General features: G+C 47.1%; 1 protein-coding gene across 2 annotated transcripts in view; it reads left to right on the top strand.

The window, feature by feature from the left end:
* Positions 1-1,217: 1,217 nt before the first annotated feature.
* Positions 1,218-18,769, top strand: part of CABLES1 (Cdk5 and Abl enzyme substrate 1) — a 105,661-nt gene continuing 88,109 nt past the window's right edge. For both annotated transcript variants that reach the window (XM_090285734.1, XM_090285733.1), the window contains exon 1: positions 1,218-2,097. In XM_090285734.1, the coding sequence (XP_090141860.1) occupies positions 1,307-2,097 (791 nt within the window). In that variant the 5' untranslated portion in view covers positions 1,218-1,306. The remainder of the gene's footprint in view (positions 2,098-18,769) is intronic.

Raw genomic sequence — 18,769 nt, 5'->3', positions numbered from 1 at the left:
CAGGGGAGGCACTTATTTGGGGTGGGGCTGGGGTACTGCCTTCAGCGATTCTTCCCAGATCCAAAGCTGCAGCTCTGCGCAGGAATCCATATTTATAGAAGGCATGGTAAATGCCAAACGGATGTTACCAAATGAATGACAGAAAATACATATTGGTCCCAGGTCATATACGAGGAAAAGAGATCACAAGCCACAAAAATTTTCGATGGGGAAAGGAGTGTAAGGCCATCTTATTCCACCCCCCTCTTCACAGAAAAGGAAGAACATTTCAGGACCACAGTAAATATTTATGTTGGCCTTTGCTAAGAGGTAAAAAGTGACAGCCCCATCAAACAGGGATGTGTAAAATATTCTGGCCACTCGGAAGATGTTCCCGCGCCTGGGTTCTTAAGCGCCCCCGGGCATGTATTTATTTCAGAGCCTGCATCCTTGGCCTGAGAATGAATGAGACACAACCTTAATGGTTAGCGGCAGTTTTAAGGTGGCCCGTCCATGTCAGGGGCTGTTGACCTAACCGTGTAACTTTTAATAAGGACTTATTTCGGGGCCCAACAGCAGCGCAGGGTCCAGTTAACAAGCTCGAGGGCCAAATCTAGGCGTTGCTCCAAATAACTGTCCTGCAGACCCACAATTGTCCCGGGACCACGTCCTCACGCCGTGACTCAAGGGGTTCTGCTCGTACCCCCAGGTCCCAGTCTGAGCGAGCGGAGGAAAACGTGCTCGCCTCACGCCCCTGGCTCCGGCTAGTCACGGGAACCACCAACTCTCCCCAGGAAGCTCAAAGACCAGGACAGCGTGGCGGATCTCCTTGCCCGCCACCCGCTCGACTTTCTCCTCCTCCTCTTCCTCCTCCTCCGGCCCTTTGCCTCCCGCCGCCAGTCTCTGCGGCCGCCGCCTGCGGCTTTGTTTTCCTCCCAGGTTTCATTCCCCACACGTGATACTGTGTTATTGCAAAGAGCGCCCCGGAGCGCGAGCGCGGGGCGCGCGCACCTATAAATACGGACACCCCTGCCAGCCGCCGGATAACGCGGTGGCAGGGAGCGCCGGGGACCGAACCTCTCGGCGGCCAGGGGGCCGACAGCAAGCGAGCAAGTAAGCCGCACGCGTGGGCCGGGGCGGAGGCGTCCTCCGCCCGATTACTGAGGGGCGAGCATGGCCCGCCCGCGGGGGGGCCGGTCCGCCGCGCACGCCGCCAGCGCCCCGCGCCCTGCCCAGCCCGGGTCGCCGGCGCTCGCGCCCGCGGCTTAGTACTCGGGCGCCGCTCGCTTGTCGGGGCGTCGCGGAAATATCGCCGCAGACGGACACAATGGCGGCGGCTGCCGCCACCCCCAGCACGGTCGCCTGCAGCGGCGGCGGCGGCGGCGGCAGCGACGCCGCGGGCACCAGCGGATTGCAGCAGCCGCAGCAGCAGCCCCAGCCTGTGGCCGCCGCGCCGGCCCAGCCGCCGCCACCGCCGGAGCCCTCCAGAAAGCCGCGAATGGACCCGCGGCGCCGCCAGGCTGCTCTCTCCTTCCTCACCAACATCTCTCTGGACGGACGGCCTCCGCTGCAGGACGAGGAGTGGGGCAGCGGCGAGGACAGCGGCGTGGCCAAGCCAGGCGCGAGGACTCGGCTCAGCCAGCTCGCTGCAGCCGAGCGGGGCGGCTGCAGCGCGCTCACCGTGGCGAGCACGGCGGCATTGGCAGCTGGGTCGGGTTCCAGCCTCCTTCAGCCCTCATCGCTGCCGCCCCAGATCCCCGGCGGCCTCGGGGCTGCCCGGGGGCTCGCGAGCCCTCTGGGCGCAGGCCGGGCGTCGGGGGAGCAGTTGCAGCCGCTCAGGCAGGCGCCTCTAGCCGCCTGTGCTCAGCCTCCGCTGCCCGACGGGCAAGAAGAGTTGGAGGAGGACGATGCCTTTACCAGCGTGCAGGTGCCCGCGGCTGCCTTCCTGGGCTCCGGGACCCCCGGGAGTGGGAGCGGCAGTCGGGGCCGCCTCAACTCGTTCACTCAGGGAATCCTGCCCATTGCCTTCTCCAGGCAGACCTCTCAGAACTACTGCTCCCTGGAGCACCCGGGCCAGGGGGGTAGCACCAGCGCCTTGGAGCAGCTGCAGAGGTCCCGGTGAGTATGCAGGACGCGACGCGCGCCTAACCCCGCGTCCCTCCCGGCCGGCACTTTGCTGCGGGACTCTGGTCGCTCCCACCTTCCCGAGCCCTTCTGGATCCCCGAGTTTCTGGCCCGAATTCCAGACCACTAGGGCACTTGAAAGTGGGAGAGGGGTTCCCCAGGGACTGTGTGTTCACACGTGTGTGCCCAAGTCCAGCACTCGCAGAGCAGAAGCACCACGGTCATGCAGTGGGTTCGGAGTTAGGAGTTGAGGGAGCTCATTAAAAAGCGGCGCCAAACCCATTGCCAGGAGGAGATCTCGAACTTGCAGAAATCGTTCCCGTCCAGACCAGGAGCCACGCTCTTCCCACGCCAGGCGAGACTTGGCGGGGCGCAGAGTCGATCAGTGGGTCCGACCCGTGGCTCAGCGGCGTATGTAAGCCGGAACTTGTCGCAGACACGCGGTCAATCCCTGCTGAGAAATTCCTGCCCGCGCTCAAGTATTGCTGTGTCTCAGGAAAACGTGGCCTTTTTCTTTTACTTTCCTCAAATAATGCAAAGTCCTTCTTACATTCCCTTGGTCCAGGGGGAGGGGAACAGGGAGAACATAGGGTTTGAGGATTCTTTTTTCCATTCCAAGATGAATCTGCTACTATAGTTAAAAGTGTGTTGTACTTGCCTAGTTTATCTGCAGGTATTAAGCGTTTTAGCAAAAACATGAAATGTTGGACATTTGCTTATTGTTCAGGAAATAGCTGGAGCTTGTCACCCTATGTTCAAGGGACAGTTGGGAGTTAGAGCTGTGTCAGACAGTGGGACTGGACATTGGAAGAGGACCAGAGAAGGAGGGTGAGGAATGCTGGCCTGTTCCCTGGGAGAGTGTTCATCCTCCCTTATGAGTTGATAAGGCCTCCTGTGCAGTTAGTTACAGCAGTGACTCCACCTTTGCTCAGTTCGTTTAACCTCCTGAGGCCTCAGTTTCCTCTTCTGGGATGGGACTTTACTAATATTTTGCAGGCCTCAAGATGAGAAAGGGAGAACATTTTCTGTTCTGCCCTTTCTCCTGTAATGCTTCTGTCTCATCTGAAAGCTCAGGCATGCTCTGTCCTAAATAAGAAGGTGGCTTTTGGAAAACTTAACTTCCTCCCCCAAGGGAGAAATGGGGAAGAACAAGCTGCACTCATCCAGAAGTTTGCTGAGTCTTTTTCTTCCCAAGTGGATGAAATCATGACCCTGCTCAGTATGTCACACAGCAGTGTGAGGGCACATGGCTGCAGGCAGGAGTGAGGAGCAGGGCCAGCAACCTGCTAATTGTATGGATGAATTATCGAGATTGGGCACAGGTGACAATCTGGCCCTGGCATTTCTCATCAGCGCACACATCTCCCCATTAGCAGGTGAGTGAACAGGAGTGAGGGAAATCCCTTCCGTTCTGGGTGAGTGGTGCTCACTCAGCAGTTTCTGGGCAGCTCAATATTACCACCTGACATCACTCACTGGCTCATAATGTCTATCGTTTGAGCATAAGCCTAGCTAGTCTAGTCCAGAGGGTCATGACAGGAATTGTAATAAACATACATGTTATTCTAAGCCAGTGTGCAAGGCCAGCCTGTGCCTCCTGGTAGACAGATGTGTTCTTGTGGGAAGAGCAGCTGGAAATCAGATTACCTCACACTTTGACTCCAAGACTCCCATTTAAGGGGTTATGGAGGATTGTGTGTGTTAGTACTTACAATCCAAAGACTAGCTAGAATTTAATCTTTGATCCTATCAATATGAAGCCCTTGTATGTTTGATCTTTCCCTACAACACACACATTAAGATGGGTTAGTCAATATAAGGTACTTCCTTACCTGACAATTGCATTCATCTGACTTCTTTGGAATTTTCTATAACTGACAACTTGATAGGCATTTAAAAAAATTATAGCTGTCCACAGAAACAGCATCAAATTTAATGTACAGAGAGGAGGTTAAGGGGTAAAACTTGATTTAAGAAAGGCCTTGAAGAGCTGGCTTGGCCACCAGCTGTTGGAGTGGAAATATCCTAGGATGCTTTGTTCCCTATACTGTGCTGCTTTCAAGAATTTTGTCAGAAGCAAGTTGCTTTTGTGATCACTAAAGAGTACTTTAACCGGCCTAGACAAAGTGATGTAGATTACAAACTCATCTGAAGAAGGCCCAGGGTCAGTTTAAGGAATGCCATTTTCTTTTCTGGTGTGCCTCCCTGAAAAAATGCTGTTAGCCTGGCTGGTTCCATGTACTCCTTCATGGATGCTCTCCTGGCATGTCATTTTTTAAATCAAATGACACTCTCCTTGGATTTGTTTCTTGCTATTTAAACCTTGAGCTCAAAAATGTGGGCTCTTTGACCTTCATGGGAGCTCTTAGAAATGCAAATTCTCAGACTCCACTCTAGATTACTTGAGTCCCAATCTGCATTTTAACAAGATCCCTAGATGATTCATATACAAATGAAAGTTTGGAAGGCATTTCCATAGTGTAACTGAAATCTGCCTTTTTTAAATGAACTTGTGATTCCATATATTGGGTTTGTTATGGATATATAAAAGTCAGAATTACCCCATCTGAAATATTGAAACCCTTTCTTTTTTTTTACGTTCATCTGAACACTTGTAAAACCAATCACAATTATTGCTTAGACTTTCAAACTTTGAAATACGACACAGAGGACAGTTTCTGTGCCCAGGCTTGGTGCAGATGTGTCAATGGAATGATGACACAACCTCTGTGCTCTGGGCTGGATGTTTGACACTTATCACATTTAACCCTCACCGCCAGCCCATGTGTAGGTTCTTTTACAGGTCCCCTTCCTCCCTAGCTTTGCTGCTACTTGCCATTCTCCATTGTAATTTCTAGGCAACCCAGGACCATGGTCCACATGGCCCTCTCCAGCCCTGGAAGCCGGCATGCTGGGGTTTGTGCTTAGGTTAGGTGTCAGAGGTGGGAAGCCAAAAAGAAGCCTTCTAGCTTGACACCCTGTCATGTTTCTCTGCTTGGGATGTGAGCTCCACATGAGAAAGGTGTTAATGTGTGAAAAGGAGTGTAAATTTATAAGGTGTGTTTTAAAGTTTCCTTTCACTTAAAAAATTTCAGCTAAGGCAGCGACTGGCAGCGTCCTGGATTACCCATTTCCTAGAGCTTCTGAATGACAGCCACCCAGAAGCCCAGAGTCTAAGCCACTGATGGGAGAGGCACATGGTGACCAGGGTATTACATTTAAAATACATAAGGGTTTTGCTTCTTAGTGCACCTGAGTTAGCATTGCACCTTGTAGAGAGTTAGGGCTTAAAATGAAGGAGGTCATGGGGTACAAAAGAGCCCCAAGTTTTGGATTTGAATCCTGTTGCCACTGTGTGACCAAGAGGAAGTTAATCGCTTTTCTGGGTCTGTTTCCTTGTGAGAGACTTGGCCTCTGTCTTAGGCTCCTTCAAGTGCTAGTTGCACAAACATTTATTATTGAGAGCTGACTGTGGGGGGGGGTGTAATAATAAATGCTTTATACATATCTGGGCTTCTCAAATGTAAATGTGTTTAGAATCATAAAGGGATCGCGAAGAAAGGCAGATTCTGATCCTGCAGGTTTGGGAGGGATCTTGATTCTGTATTTCTAACTAGTTCCCTGGGATGCAAAGTAGCTGCACTTTGAGAACGCAGACTTGCTGGTACTTTGTTCCACTTGTAAGGCCAAGGAAATCAGGGATTAGAGATGTTAAGTCACCTGCTCAAGGTCACTCAGCATTGAGACAGAGCTCAGGCTCACTTCACACCCCACTGCTTTGTAGACTTGGAGCTTCTAACTACCCTTCCCTTTGCATTGCCCTGCTTGGGGTGAAACCTGGGCTAGTGCTGTAGTCTCAGTCTTTACTGAAAATAAAAATATGAGCTCATTAGGGGATCAACAACCAGAGTAAGAGGGGGAATTGGACATTTTTTCCTGACTTTGTCACCACCTTGCTTTGTGACTTGAGGCAAGTCACCACCCTGTGCTCCAGCTGTGAGCCACCTGACCCATCTGGATTTCAGAAGTCTGTAAAGGACTTTGAACTCTAGCAGTGAGCAAACCCAAGTTATTGTTGAGATTTTTTTTTTTTTTTCTGCAGCATGAATTATGGAAACCAAAGCTGCTGCTGTCCGAGGCCAGCCAGGCTCTGTCAGGACGCTCACCCACGTCCTGGAGTGAGCGTGCCCTGCCAGGGCTGAGGCAAGTGGCCGGAGGTTCACCCGCTGCCCTCTTCCTGGCAGTCACAAAGCCTGTAATGGTGTGGGTGAGCTCAGAAGGGGAAATAAATCGGAAGCCTGCTTGCTGCTGGCAAGTGTCCAGAGAGGGCAGCAAGTTCAAGTGTGACCTTTTGCCCTCCAGGAAGACAGGAAAAGCTGCAGTATGGTTCTGTACTATGTCCCCAAAGCTGTCCCAGGAAGCTCTGTCTGCCTGGAATTTTTACCATCGGAAGGGGAGTTGTTAGGTAGGGAGAGGGCCAAGTACAGGTGGCCTTTAGAACACACTGGGAAGAAAAGGTAGGTGAGGCCAGGTGAGGTGGCGTGATGGGGATCAGGAGTGCCAGACTAGTACTTCGCAACCCTAGATTCTGGGCCTGAGCCTGCCATGACTGGTAACCCTGGATGGGTTTCCCCTCACGCCATGCCCATTCTGTTTCCTTGTGGAATTAAAAGGTTGGAACCAATGAACACTGCTGCTCTTCCAGGCCTAGAGCTTGAGCGTCTTAGTCCGTGGCCTGCTATGGAGGCCGGACGTGTTTAGCTTGGGGGTGTTTGGATAACCCAACCTTAGAATCAGAGGCAGACAGATGTTAAGTGTGTTCCATGTGGCTTTGGTTGGCAGGACATGCACTAATGAGTGAATGAATGGGTTTCCCCTGGTGTAAGGGAGACCTTTATGAGACACCTTCAGCTGTGCTCTGTCTGGCAGCGGAGGTGTCATAACTGGACTGACAACTTTAGGAGTCTGTCCAAGCTGGAAGCAACTGCCCTGTGAGGCGGTCGGTCCTCAGCCACCACCACCCACATCTCAAAGTAATTTATAGGAACCGCCTCTGTTGCCAAAGGGCCTTCAAGCTTACAACGTCCTTTTGTAGACATTGATTTCAGTGCCTAACAACATGGATGGGTAGGAATCCAAGGTCACAGAGTGGGCAGAAAGTGGCCTAGGTGCTTTGTTATCCATTGGGTATGTTGTGGAGAAAATTCTAGTATGAGGACTTTATGCCTTGTATCATTTATACAACAAGCACTGAACATAGTGAATAGCAATTATGAGTGCCACCATGCTAGTCATACAGACATTAAAATGTGGTCCCTGTCTGTGTTGGGAGATATACATAAAAAGGCCATTTATTCCAGTGAGTGCTTGTTAAGAAGTGAGCTCTGTGTTTGAGGCCCAGACCAGGGCAGTGATAGATACTTCATGTCCTCCCTGTGGCACCTGGCTCAGTGCCCTGACACAGTGTTTTTATCTCACAAACACATCCCAGGCATTATTCTAAGCACTTTGGGGGAATTAAGCAAGTTCGTATGTATAGCCCTCAGACAACACAACTTCATCACCCCCATTCTTAAACACAGAGAGGTTAAATGACTTGCCCAGGGTCCCTCAGCCCATACAGTGGGAGCTGGGTTCAAACCCAGACATTTTGGCACCAGAGTCTGTGTCCTTCCTTACCCACTTCACCCCTGTGCTGTGGTTTGTGAGTCAGGCTCATAAATGCTTGTCAAATTGGCTTCCGCTGAACTGGGGAGAAGGTGGCTGCCCTAAATGACTCCTAAAGGCACTGCTCACCCTGAGGTTTCCTTACTGGTATCTACCTTTCTGTCATTCAGGAAGGACCGCAGTGTGTGAGGGCCCCGGGGACAGTCCAGGGTAGACAGTCCTCAGTGACTCCAGTCCTCAGTCCTGCCAGTACCTGCCCTGCTTCCCCTCTTCTCAGCCACACCTCATGTCCTGTCACCTGTGTTGCCTATTTTATGCATCTGGTGCTTCCATGCCTTCTGTTGTTTAGGTCCTGGTCGAACAGGAGCGTGAGCCGGGCACCCACAGGGATTGTGTTTGTGGCTCTGACTGTGTCACTTTGTGACCAGGTTCTTATCTACAAAATGGGAATAATTATACCTTCTTCCTGGGTGAGTTGCTTTGTTTGGACCCCTCCGTATGTTCTCAGCTTCACCCTTACCCCTATAGCCTAGGGGTCTGCAACTGCGGCCCACCCATGGGCCAGATGTGACCACTGGCTGTTTATAAATAAAATTTTCTGGGAAAATTTCATTTCTGTATTGTCTTTGGCTGCCCCTGTGCTCCAAGGACAGAATTGAGTAGTTGTGGCAGAGACCACATGGCCCAGAAAGCTTCAACTATTCATTCTTTGGCCCCTTGCAGAAAAGTGTGTGACCCCTGTCCTAGTCCAGTGCTCTATACCCTGGAGGCGAGCAGTAGTCCATCCCTTCCAGCCTGCCCACACTGTCTTCGCCTCCTGGAAGCTCCTGGCTTCTCTTTGGACCTGCCAGCACCTTCTCCCTCAGCTGAAACCCACATATGATCACATCAGATTTAAATTCCTTGTATTTCATGGGAGGCAGCCATGGCCACCTTGGCCACCACTACAACCGTCTCCCACCCACCATCCCTTAGGGATTATACCCATTTTAGAGCTATGGAGACTGAGGCTTATTAACAGAACTTGCCCAAAACCTTTTAGCTGGACTCTAGAGCTAGATTTTGAACCTGTTTCTCTGACTTCTAAGCTGGGTTTCATCTAGACCTGGTAGTGTGCTCTAGCTGGCTCCTAGAGACTAAGGAATTGATGAGCTGGTTGGTGGCCTGCAGTCAAGCATGGTGGAAGTATTTACACCACAGGAATCAACCAACTTTACAAGTCAGGGCATTTTCTTTCCTTCCAGAGAGCTGGTTGACCAGCACATGTACCCCAGGGCTACACCACACAGCCTTTTGTTCCAGTTTCCCCTTGTGAGGAGCAGGGGTTGGGGGAGGGGAGGGGCTGTGCAAAATGTCACCATCAAAGGAAGAGTGTTGAAAACCAGACGTTTTTATACGAATTTGTTACTTAATAGAATTTTGTGAATTTCCCCATTACCCATATGCTACCTCAAAAAATATCTGACCCACTCAATTTTTATCCTACATGCAATTTTGAAAACCAAACTTTTCATAGACATTGTGGGGTTAAAAAAGACTGTTTAGTATTATATGTAGGAATCATAAAATCATTAGCCCTTACTCTTTCTTTACAAACTGTGTAATGTTGTATTTTGTTTGTTTTTTAAAAGCCTCCAAGAACATACAATCAGTCAGGATTTCTTGTGTTTTTTTTCCCCTCTCTTTGTTTGTGTGAGCATTTTGGGTAATTGCACACTAGTTTATATTTAACAGAGTTATCATTAATGTGGTTTGGGGTTTATTGCTGCACATTTAGTCACAAAGACAAAAGCTTATAAAACAGAATTTGCAAATGTTGGAAGTTTAGGAAGGACCTGGAATATTATAATAATATGTGTGTGTGTGAAAGGGCCCATCTTGCCCCAGATTTAGAGACCAGGTGTACTGAAATCTAAATTAAATTTCACGATAAACAGATGACAAACCATTCAAGAAGAGACAATTAAATATTCAACAATGCCACAGATTTCTATGTGCCTAGCACATTGAGTTTTATTTTAAAGCACTTTACTCATTGACCCAATGATTTATAAAGCAAATTGTCTACTTTAATCATCTTAGGAAGGGTGGGAGGGGCGGAAATGTGAGGGACAGGAGGAGAGGCAAAGTCTGTAGTTTTTTGCTTAACAACAAAAACCGGCATGGTAGGGGGAAAATGGTTAATCTGATGTTGAAAGGTAGTCTTGATGAAGTATTATGTTTTATTGAGTTGAAGAAAGTTTGCTTTTGGAAAGAGATCATTTGAAGAAGGAAGACGAGATTACAAATATCCAAAGTAATTGTGTGGGTAATTATGGGGTTCAGTTTATCCATCACTGAATAAACATCTGATAATAGAAGTTCTACTTACTTGTTTGGGGCTTTACAGAAATTTACAAAATGCTGTCATATATATTATTTCCTCAACTCATGTCAAAAAGGCAGTGTTATAGCTGTTTTATAGATTAGAAAGTCAAGACCATGAAGAACGGAGTGACTCATCCATAGTTAAGTACTCTATTTGTGGAAGAGCTGGAATTTTGAAACCTACATTTTCTAATTTTAAGTCGAAAGGTTTTTTAAATTAATTTTTTATTGAGGTAGCATCAGATAATAACATATAAATTTCAGCTGTACAACATTATAATTTGATATATGTATACTCTGTTGCCTGCTCACCACCCAAAGTCTAGTTTCCATTCATTACCTTATATTTGACCCCCTTTATTACCCAGTTTGTTCCACTCCCACCTGCCACACCCCTTTACCATCTGGTAACCACCATTCTGTTGTCTGTATCTACGAGTTTGTTTTTGTTTGGTTTTGTTAGTTCATTTATTACTTTAAGTCAAGAGTTTGAAAACAAATAAAAAACTCTACCATAGCTATATCACTTAAGAAAAACAAAGAACTCTATCAGATGCTATAAAAATTTTATTCTCTTTCTGCTCCAAATCTTCCACTTGTATATTAGCTAACCTCAAGAGAACAAAAATGCTAGGGCCTCATCCCTTTCAGACCTGTGGACTAGAGCCAACCGAGGGCAGTATGTTAAAATACAAAGAAATATTGTCCATAGTTTTGGCTAGCCAGCACCTTCTCATCAAGCCGGATGCTGATTTTCATATGATAACCTCTGGGGCAGGCCAACAGAACTCTGGTTTGGGGCCCGAGATATGGAAAATTTCTCCAATAACAAAAGCTCTCTCCAAATAATAGTTTTGGTGTCAGGTCCTCCTTTCCGGCACCCTACTGCTTGACCTCCTCAGAAAATTGGGTGAACAGATTCAAGAGTAGAAAGACCAGCTTTGGAGTCAGCTTCTGTCACTTAGTGGCACCTTTCGGGCAACTCATGTAATCCCTCTGACCCTCATCTGTAAAATGGAAATAATAACCTCTGCTTTCTGGGGGTATTGGAAGCATTAAAATAAGAATGGAACATGCAGCATCCAGCAGATGTTTTGCCCTTGGAGATTGGTCAGTAACATTGTAGCTGTTACTTCTGTTCACAACTGCCTTGCGCCCTATACTGTTCATCAAGAAGCAGTTGAGAAACTTGGCAAGGTCAGCTGACATCATTGGGATGGAGCTGTTTGCTTTGGTGGAGCTAATGCTGTGGTACACTGAACAGATAATTTGCTGCTTTGTTTCAACTTTCAATAGAAGTAAAGTAAAATCAGGGCAGCAAAGGAAAACAATACCCCCTCCATTAGGTGTTGCATTTCTCCCCTAGTTACACAGGCTTGACAATTTCCGTAGCCAAAACAAAGGTTTTGGGGACAGGGAAGCAAAAAAGGGTGAATTCACACCGTCAGCATTGTACCCTTAGAGCAGCAAAGTGATGAGGTTAAGAGTGGCCGCGGGTCTGGCCCACACATAGGCACACAGCATGCTGCCCTGCCTAGAGGGTCTCTGCAGCCCTGCTGGGCCACGCATGAGGGGAAAGGACAATTCTGGAAGATGTGCCTTGGGTCCCTACCACCCTTTGCAGAAGCCATGGCTCTCTTTCTGTGGTCTTTGTACTGCCTGCTTGGCCTCCTTTTCTAAGCAGAAACTGCAGAATGTGAGGGCTCCTGGGGGACACCTGGGGCCCTTGTGGCCATGGAGTCACTCTGGTGAGTAGGTCTTACCTTTCCCCTCACTTCCCCTCCCTGTTCGCAGGTTCCTCTGCATCTGACCTTCACCTCCTCCCTTTGAACTTCTGATTACACAGAGTTGGACTGTACAGGGCTTCCAGTGGAGCCTGTTTGGCATTGGGTGAGTGGTATCCCACACCCTTCTGTGTACCAGGTGGTTCGCACACCTCTGTGTGACAGTCAGGTGGTTTGGTTGTTCAGAGATCATTGGGGCTAACACCCAACTTCTAGAGGAGAGGGAGAATGACAGCCCGAGGCAGCGAGGCTCCAAGGCAGCCAGGCTCCCAGTCACCAGGAGCAGTCAGACATCTGTGCCTGCAGTGCGGGCTGGTGGCTGTCCTGGATCTTGCCCTTGAGCTAGGCCTGCAGGTCTGCATCTGTAGGAGGCCCAGAGAAAGGTGAGGGCAGCACAGAGGCCTCATGGTGACTTGGCAGCCACACAGATTCCACATCCCTCAGCGGCACCACAGTGCACAGCCCCTGAAGACTTTGGGTCACACAGCTCTGCAGCTCTTGTGTGTAATGGTTTGAGTAGTGTTCTCCAAAATTCACGTCTACCTGAAACCTCAGAATGTGACCTTTTTTGGAAATAGGGTCTTTGCAAATGTAATTAGTTAGTTTGAAGTCTTACTGGAGTAGGGTAGTCCCTAAAGCCAAAGACCAGTGTCCTCATAAGAAGGCCATGTGAGCACACAGAGGCAGAGAGGAGGACACCTTGTGAAGACAGAAATGGACACTGGATTGATGCGTTTACAAGCCAAGGAATGGCAAGGATTGTCAGCAAGCACCAGCATCGGGAAGAAGCAAGGCACAATGGAACCTGGGGGAAAAACCTAAACTCTGTACAGAACAATTCTGTTTTTGTTCAGTTCTTTGGCATGGCCATAGACCAGTCCTTCTCGGAATGTGGTTGCTGAACCAGCAGCACCTAGGAGCCTGTTAGGAGTGTGATTTCCCAGGCTCTACCCCAGACCTGAACTACAAACTCTGGGGGTGGGGCCCAGCAGTCTGACTGCTGGCCCCGAGGCATGTCTGGGGCTCATTCAGGTTTGGGAACAACTGCTGTAGACAAAGCCTCATGTGTCTCAGGCATTAGTGTACCTCCTGGGAGATGTAAATAGTGTGTGGTGTTGCATGGAATATTTTTATTTTGCTTCAAGACATTTATTCTAGCAGGAATCAGTGGAAAATCATCTCCTAATTCAGGTCTCTGCCAAGAGCCCAGGTGCTTCAGGTTTGAGGTTTCACACACCATTCAATTCAACATTCCTTTCTGTTCCCTCCCCTGCCCCTCGTGGCCACACTATTGATCTGGTGAACTTCTAGGTGCAGCTTCAATGAATTTCTTTCACATTAGCTTTCCCTGCCTCCTGTCTCCTTCTGTCTGGTGTATTTCTGCTCTCATTTGTGTCCTACAGCATTTTGTATTTACCTCTGTTTTAAGGTCTTAGCAGTTTTCTTCAAGTATTCAGACAGATGTGTTGAAAGCCTTTTTCCATGTGCCAAGGACTGACCATATGGTGGGACACCAGAGAGATGGGGTTCCTTCCATCACACATCTCCATGTCTAGTTTGAAAAATAAAAGGAAAAAAGGCACCTGAAAAAAATGGCATGTAAAGTGAATTCTGGAGAATGCTGCGGAGGGAGTTGTGGAGGTCTGTGAATGTCTGTTGGATGTGGGAGCCGGGAAAGGCCTTTCTGAAAAAGGTGAGGATGCAGTTAGCCTCTGGAGGCAGAACGTGGGTTCAGGCACTGGGATCTGTATGTTCTAGGACCCTGAGATGAGACGGGCTTGCTATGTTTAAGGAAGAAAAGGAAGACCAGGGTAGCTGGAACATGGTGAACTCAGAACCAGAGTTGGGCAGGGGCCACGGCACACTGAGACTTGTGGAACACGGTGGAGAGGTCTCATCATGTTGTAAGTGCAGTTGGAAGCCTTTGCATAATGTTATGGTGGGAGTGGTATGCTCTGGCTTACCTTTAGGGTCCCACTGTTGGCTGTGTGACGAGTGGAGTGAAGGAGGACAAGCACGGATATGGGGAGACATTTGGGAGCCTCTTGCTTCCAGAGAGTGTCCTGCTGAGACTAGGGTGGAGATGGCCAGGGATGATAGACTTAAGATGCATTTTGGAGGTAGGATTGACAGAACTGGTAGGTAACTTGGGTGGTCTCTGCCATCATGGTGCTTATTTTTACCTGGAGAGAGACTGTTGAATAATCACCCAGCAAATGTGAAGAAAGTAGCTCTGCTGCATGTTGCAGAGGGGAGGTGCTTGCTCCTATTGGAGTCATTGTAATAAGTACACGTGTGATTGACCTGGTTGTGGTGGGGAAGGCTGGTTTCTGGAGGTGACTGCTGAACTAAGGCCTAAATGATGAACAAGGCTGAGAGGACTGGTCAGACTACAGGACTAGCCTGGGCAGACTTCTGAGTGGGAAGACTTCCTGGAGGAAGCAGAGAAAGGCCAATGTGTTTGTAGCACAGAACGAAGAGGGGAGCGGGGGATATAAGGGCCATGTTGAGGATTTTGACCTGCGTCATGAGAGTGGTGGGAAGCCATCAAAGAGTTATCAGCCACGTAGAATCAGAATAAGTCTTGTTTTGAAAGATTTGTACCACTGTAGTGTGGAACACAGGCACACGAGGGAAGCTGCAGAGGGGAGGACACCAGAGAGTCTACTGCAGTGCTCCAGGCAGGAGGTGTGGTCACTTAGACAGGAGTGGCAGTGATGGGGATGGGGAGAAGTGGGCAGATTCCAAGAGGTTTAGGAGGCAATCGAATGGACATGGAGCTGGATTGGCTATGGAGGATGGGGAGATGGAGGCATCAAAGGAGACCCCATTAGTGTGTGGACTGATAGGATGGCAATGCCATCCCTGTGACAGGAAGGACAGTGTGGCGCAACCCAATGCTGTGAGTTTAAAAAATAACTACCTAGTAGAAAAATTGTAGGACTGAAGATTTTATTTCCTTTATTTTTATTTTTTCCTAACCTGGTACCTTTACTCTCAAGATAGCTCCAGGTGACTTATCTATAGGGTTATAAATAAATTTTCTTTAAAAAGATTTTAATTTAGTTTTAGAGAGAGGGGAAGGGAGGGAGAAAGAGAGGGAGAGGAACATAAATGTGCAAGAGAAACATCTCTCAGTTGCCTCTCACACATGCCCCAACCGGGGAACTGGCCCGCAACCCAGGCTCGTGCCCTGACCAGGAATCCAGCTGGTGACCTTGTGGCCTCTCTAGATAATGCCCAAACAACTGAGCCACATTGGTCAGGGCATAAATACTTTTTGGGGTAGGAACGTGCATATGGACATTTTCCCTTTTCTTCCAAAGTGGAAAATGATGTTTATGCTTAAAGAGAGATCATCTCAAGTTTTATGCTTATTTCCAGCTTTTTTGGCCTAAAATTTTTAATACCTTCTAAGGTAAATGTTGAACATATCAATTTCAAATAAATACCCCAAATCAGATTTTATTCATTTATTTCAGTTAAAGACATATAATTTCTCTGGATTAAAGAAAAAAATCCTTGAGTGATATCATGAGATTTTTCAAACATTCCCTAGTTCAGCTTGCACATATTTGCAACTAATTACCAGGTGCTAAAGTCTGAGTGATTTTGAATATGGAGAATAAAGATTTGTTCTCCAAGAGAGAAAAAAAAGTGACTTTGCAAAACTGCATTATAGTCTGCTGCAGTTAACTAAACAAGTACCCAGTGTCTGTGTGATTTCATACTTCAGAGTGAGGCTGGGTGCAGTCTTAATATTCCAACAGCAGTTGCATCTTTTTCTTGCTTTATTGGTGGGGAATATGTCCTAAGACCCACCCTCCTCCAGTGGATGCCTGGAACCCTGGAGAGTACCAAATTCTATATTCACTATGTTTTTCCTACACAGAAATACCTATGATAAAATTTAATTAATAAAGTAGGCACAGTAAGAGATTACCAACAATTACTAATAAAAAGTTACATGAACGTGGTCATTCGTTTCAGGAGATCCTTGCTGTAGCCTTCTAGAGGCACAGTGCTTTCTGCACAACATGTTGCCGTCAGTCAGAGCATGTTCTCTGTTCATGTCTTCCATGCACAAATGTAATGCCTTTTCCACCTTAACCAAGCATGTATCTATCACATGCTGTGACTTAATTTTCGCAGTTTGAGATGTGACAGCAAACCTAGCACAAATTTGTTTTCTTCACAATTTCAGATAGAAAATTTGTTCTTACCGTAGAAAATCTGTTCTTACCATAGATATGAGCAACCTCAGCATGTGATTTTATTTTTCTTAAATCAAGAGCTTTCACCTTTTCACTAAAATTAAACACTATGGCTTTTATTGGCTTATTGGAATTGCCAGCATCACTACTCTTGTGCTTTGGGGCCATTATCAAGTAAAATAAGGGTTACTTGAAGACAAGCACTGTGGTGCTCTGACAATCCTCCTGATAACCTAAATGGTGGCTGCTAAGTGACTAATGGGTGGGAAGTATTTACAGTCTAGAGACGCTGGACAAGGGGTGATTCCTGTCCTGGGTGGGACAGAGTGAGATGACGAGGGCGTTTATCATGCTACTCAAAGTGGCATTCAATTTAAAACTTATAAATTGTTTATTTCTGGGATTTTCCATCAACGTTTTAGGACCCCTGTTGACCGTGGGTAACTGAAACCGTGGAAAGCAAAACTGTAAATAAGGGGGACTACCACAATGGCATGCTTATTGAACACTAGCATTATGAGCTATGGAGCTATATGGGAATGGCTTCACACACATCCCAGATCTGCCGTTCCCTGAGTGTGACCTTCGGTAGATTCCAAGATATTCATGAGCCTTGGTTCTCATACATGGTTAGGGGGATAATATTTAATAATCAGAAACTCTATAGTATGACTGCCAGGATTAAATCTGATGATTTCTGTGAAGCATTTAGCACAGTGCCAGGCACACAGTTCTCAATAAGTATTTGCTGTGATGATTGTTTCCCAGATGCTCTGCAGGTACTATGGATATTTTGTAGTGGCTGATATCACCATGTAAATGAGGGATTTGAACTCTGGGGAATTAACTTTTCCCACCAAGTCACGCAGCTCGGTAGAGCTGGCATCCTGTCTAACTCTGAATACCAAACTCCTGCCACTGTGCTTTATTACCTTTGACACATGTAACATTTTATCCAAACAAGTTTTGTGATCCTCCTGTTTTAGGATCCAGTTGGTGTTTCCTGACATGTGCACTTCTCAACACTTTCACTGTCTAAGAATATATGTTAATGTTCATGTCATTTACCTGTCCAGCCCATGTTAGACTATGGATATGTCAGTGGGGAGCTGCTATGTGTATATAGAGTGACTAAACCAATGTTTTTTTTAATTTGACCATGTTAAATGCAAGTGAGTAATCAAGGGCCTGCAATTTTGAAGAGATGAGAATGATATATTTTAATCCATTTACCCAATCTGTGTTTCACAGAGCTGAAAATAATTTAACCTGTATAACTTATTCAGAGGTGCAACATTTGGTATATGTAATTTTAGTTCTTTTGGAGCCAGGAAAATAAAAGTCAAGACTGGAATATAATGTATGTGCAGGCTGGTGAAATCTGAATTTAAAAATATATATTTACATGGGAGTTCAATTTTGATTTTATATTGTCACAAATTAATACCAGATGCCTGCATTTCAGACAGACACCCAAGCTGATCGAGAGTGTGAGTTGGAAAACAAACCACTTTGCCATTTGGAATGCTGACTGATATTTTAGAAGTTTCTCTTTGTTTTCAAAGGAAAAAAAATGCATATTACAGACGTAGCAAACACAACTTTTATAAATGGCAATTAACAGAAGATACCCAAGGGAGGAAATCTCTAGTTTCTTTTTATAACCCTGGCAAAAGTAATTGAGGTGACATTTTATTAGCATTGGCATCTCCCACTTGCAGTGGGAGCTAGTTCAGCTTTGTGTAGCTATGTCGAGAACTAGTAGCTTCATTTCCAGTATCCTTCAACCTCAGGTCAGAGGAGACACACAAGAGCACTTCTGTCTGGGGCAATGGGCCTCGTGTGGTCTCCATGTGGCAGGACCCCAGGCACATGGGCTGGCTTGCACATTTTCCCCTATGGTTTAAAAAAAGTGGCTTTTAGTTTTGAATCTTAGGTTTAGTCTCAACAGTATCCCTTTATCCTATAGGCCACATTTTTTTTGCTGGCACTTGAATGGCTCATAAAATAAGTTTTGAATAGCCTGACATCTCTGCCGCATTCCTTGAATGCCTTCTAATAGGTGCTGCTGTTTAAGAATATATGCTGATTTCCCCATCTGTGTAACCGGGAGAGTGGAGTCTGATTCTGGCTTAACATCTTGGAGCTCTCAATAAATTGAGAACTGACGTTCACTCTGTCAGGCTTCGGTGAGAATCACTCTGAGGCTCAGGCTGGAAAAGAGGAATATCAACTGAGTTGTGAAGAGGAACCTGGGAGAGGACTGGAGTGAGGTCGCTCCACAGCTGCCAGACCTGCCCTGGTATTTCCAACAGTCACCAGACCATAGATTTGCAGACAGATGACGAGGGGCCTCAGAGGGTCTCCGAGAGGTGAGGCTGCTATGCACTTCTGAGCTCCATGGGTGTTGGAATGAAAGGATGAGAGCCCTTGCCCCCACACACTGGGGATAACATTGGCCAAAGGCTTTGCAGCTTTGGACGGAGACGGATAGGGTTCCAAGACAGCGTGTTCCAAGTACTTCTATTATATTGATATTTCCTCTTTAGAGCTCAGTGTCTGGACTTTATCCTCCTGGTTAGCTGCTTTTACTGTAAGGGGGCGAGTTTGTATTATAAAATTTTTTAGCTTATA

Source organism: Furipterus horrens, unplaced genomic scaffold, assembly GCF_987537825.1.
Source record: "Furipterus horrens unplaced genomic scaffold, mFurHor1.1.pri manual_scaffold_8, whole genome shotgun sequence".
Lineage (NCBI taxonomy): Eukaryota > Metazoa > Chordata > Mammalia > Chiroptera > Furipteridae > Furipterus > Furipterus horrens.
Note: the sequence above shows the minus strand (reverse complement) of the source record. Positions and strands in the feature narration are given on the sequence as shown.